Source organism: Pisolithus orientalis, assembly GCF_024613125.1.
Source record: "Pisolithus orientalis strain OTSU chromosome Unknown F5J12scaffold_294, whole genome shotgun sequence".
NCBI classification, from domain to species: Eukaryota; Fungi; Basidiomycota; class Agaricomycetes; order Boletales; family Pisolithaceae; genus Pisolithus; species Pisolithus orientalis.
In genome coordinates this window covers 1-3,432 of record NW_026261075.1, presented here as the reverse complement: position 1 = coordinate 3,432, position 3,432 = coordinate 1, and the positions used below count along the sequence as shown (strand labels likewise).

Genomic DNA, 3,432 nt, shown 5'->3' with positions numbered 1-3,432 from the left:
ACCAGGCAGAGAGACCTAGAAAAGAGAGCCAAAAAGCTACGGAGCGAATAGCCAGCTCCCGTAGATGAATCGGATCATATCCACCATAATGAAGTAAAAGAACGGCCTGGTTAAGGCCGGCAACTACAGCGACAGCGAAGACTACTACTACTGATCCTAGCGCATCTAGGCCTACGATATCCATAGTGATGTGCCCATCGGCAGTGATCGCTCTATGCAAATACCACAAATAGCTTGCCACCTAGTTATAGGCGGGGCTCATAACCTATTGCGCAGAGGAACGGGAGAAACGAAGAGCAATGGCAAGAACACTTGCCTTTAATTCAGAACGGTAGTAGCTTTGATAAAATTCTTGATAGCTTTGAGGGACTCAGTTGTCGAGTAGACAAGTGAAGAACGAATGCTTGATTCGATAGGGATTGAGGAAGAAATCCCCGAGTTTATATACATGAGTAGGTACGCACGGACCAAGAGCGTAAAAGGAAACTACTACTCAGTATAGTAAGGAATAGTGCAGAAGGTCATGGAATATAACGTATAATATGATGTCAGAATGACATCATTGTGGAGCTGATTGCTAAGGAATGTCATGTGATGAACAACATGTTGATACACGTGTAAGTCTGGATCAATCTAGATGTCAGAACATATAGTCATATTTCCAACACAGGCAACCTAGCGTTGGATTACCAACGTCATGTAGGTCTCTGACTTGGATCCCTGCAAGGCTGACAACTATCGGCATGTAGAACTGTCTATCGTTTGGGTGACATGATACGATCATCTCGTTGGCGCAGTACCCCTTTAGGAGTCGTGTTTGGTATATGCCAAGCCAGCTTGTCACGGAGATACCTCGTTATGAGTCAGCCTGATTTTGGACCGCGAGCAGTTAGGGGAAGAGACACTTATCAAGGCAACGTGAATATTTATAGCAAAGGCGGAACATCCCATAGTGATCAAGTCGACGTTGGTCGTCGGCATTCCACCCGGAACGCATATACCCCCAATTTCTCACCTGCCTTTGTAATGATGGCCGTATAAAATAACACTCCCACTAATAAGCTGTCCTAGTTCTGACTCCATCATTCGGGTTTTATGGCCTCAGCGACGCAAACAGAGAATTCTGGGCGCAAGGCTCCGCCGGGAGCATCATGGCAGGACCAGGAAGAGCTCGTTCTCCCCAAAAATCGATTGGGCATTGTATTTCTAGGCCTGATGTGCTCTGTTTTCCTAGCGGCTTTGGATCAGGTAAGTTCCCGGTGTGTCTTCAGAATCCATGTCCCTGATAGGCATCGGAGAGTAGACTATTGTCGCCACTGCACTCCCAACGATAGTAGCACAACTTGGTGGGGGTAGTCAGTACAGCTGGGTCGGCAGGTGTGTGCATTCTTCCCTTACTTTCGTAAATTGGTTGATGACAGTGCCGTTGCTGCTCAGTGCGTACATGCTGTCGGCCGGCGCTTTTGGCCCTCTGTATGGGAAATTATCCAATATGTTTGGTATGTACCTTTCCAGCTAACTTTTGTGTTTGTCACCCATCAACCATAATATGTAGGTCGTAAGCCGATACTCTATACTTCAATATGTACCTTTTTGGTAGGGTGTTCTTCCGTTCGTTTTCTATGCCCTGAGTGTTGTCTGAATTTTGTCACTAGCTTGGATCAGCGTTATGTGGGGCAGCCCAGAGCATGATATGGTTGATCGTTGCTCGTGCAGTACAGGGCATCGGTGGTGGAGGGATTATTCAACTTGTGATTATCACAATATCAGATATCGTTCCCCTGAAGGAGTAAGTTCTTAGCCACTTTCTCTTTCTTTTTCGGTTTTGCTTAGCTTTAATTCTTCACAGTCGAGGGCGATACGGGGGTTTTGTCGGTGCTACCTTTGGTGTGGCTAGGCAGGTATTTGTTCCTCTTGACACCAGGTTTTGCTGATTGGTATGCAGTGTCATTGGTCCACTGTTGGGCGGTGTGAGTCCTGGTTCTCAAGTGATTTTTCGTACCTCATTAGGATTGAATTCTGCAGGCCCTCACGGAACACGTTTCGTGGCGGTGGTGTTTCTTCATCAATTTGTGAGCATTCAGTAGCTGACCCAAGATTACGTCCATGTCCTAATTCCGCTTGTACAGGCCGACAGGTGGCGTTTCTGCAGTGATACTATTCATCTTCCTGAACCTCAACCCACACCAAAGTCGCCCTATCCACGAGCAGATTGCAGAACTTGACTTTGTCGGGCTCTTCTCTTTTGTCGGGGGTGTTGTGTGTCTACTTCTCGGATTCCAGTTCAGTCAGACAAGTTGTACGTGTTTCATCTCCTTGCAGACAGCTGGAACTAGAGGGGCATATCATCAGGGTCTGATGCCAAGACTATCGCTTTGCTCGTTGTTGGATGTACACTACTTGTTCTGGGAGGCGTCAATGAAGTATTCACCACACGCTCTGCAATTGTGCCTGCACGCCTTTTCAAGGTATGCAGTGACCACTATGCGACGTCCATTCAACTTACGGATTCAAGACTCGTACAACTGCAGTGTTGCTCGTCAGCGCATTTCTTCATGCTATTACGTTCTTCACCGCTACATAGTGAGTACTAATGTTCTGCATGTAGTATGTCTCACAAGCATCCATCGACCCGCTTTCAGTTATCTTCCACTTTATTATCAAGGTTCATGATCGGGTCACTTTTGCTTTCATGAATATGAACTGATACAATGCAGTCCTTGGTGCTAGTGCCACTGGTGCAGGAATCAGGTGGGATATTACTCCATGGAGCCTTCCCGTTCTGACCTAAGAATTCCTCTAGGATGATTCCTTTCTCACTGGGCACAGCTATTATGTCCATAGTCGCGGGAGTCATCAATTCTCGAACCGGCAAGTCCCGCCCCATAATATGGTCGGCGTATGCTATGATGACACTCGGATGGGGTCTCATGACTATGCTGGATTATAACTCAAACAAGTATGGGATACATTCTCGCAGTTGACTTCGTGGTCTCATCCAGGCACCATCCTCAGTGCGGAGAAGGAATTGTACCCATTCGTCGCGACCCTTGGTGTTGGGTGCTTATTCCAGGTTCCCATTATCGCTCTTCAAGCAGCAATGCCAATGAAAGACATGGCCACTGCTTCGAGTGCTTTCATGTTCCTTCGGTACGTCAGCGGTTACTGGCCGAAAGTGTGGTCGCCCCCTAATTTCTGCTGGTAGTACGGTCGGCGGAGCGGTCGGTATCTCCGTCGGTGAAGCCATTATCTCGAGTCTTCTTTCGAAGAAGATAGCGAGTATACCTGGAATAAGTTCATACGTCTCTGGATCTACCGCTGCACTGTTGAATGATGACGTCTCGTATCTGCATCTTATTCCGGTGAGTTTCGTTCTGGCTGGAGACTCCCAGGAGCCTTGATCATTTTGTAATACTTACCAACGTATTGCAC

At 47.3% G+C, this 3,432-nt stretch overlaps 1 protein-coding gene across 1 annotated transcript; it reads left to right on the top strand.

The window, feature by feature from the left end:
- Positions 1–1,095: 1,095 nt before the first annotated feature.
- F5J12DRAFT_923590 (MFS amino acid permease) lies at positions 1,096–3,401 on the top strand (the record flags this gene model as incomplete). Its single annotated transcript, XM_051749341.1, has 16 exons — positions 1,096–1,248; positions 1,304–1,377; positions 1,438–1,499; positions 1,556–1,596; positions 1,656–1,789; positions 1,850–1,897; positions 1,946–1,970; positions 2,026–2,072; positions 2,130–2,299; positions 2,353–2,468; positions 2,516–2,583; positions 2,643–2,665; positions 2,718–2,751; positions 2,804–2,959; positions 3,016–3,150; positions 3,206–3,401. The coding sequence occupies 16 exons, from the start codon at positions 1,096–1,098 to the stop codon at positions 3,399–3,401; spliced, it is 1,482 nt and encodes a 493-aa protein (XP_051594010.1).
- Between the last annotated feature and the right edge of the window lie 31 nt (positions 3,402–3,432).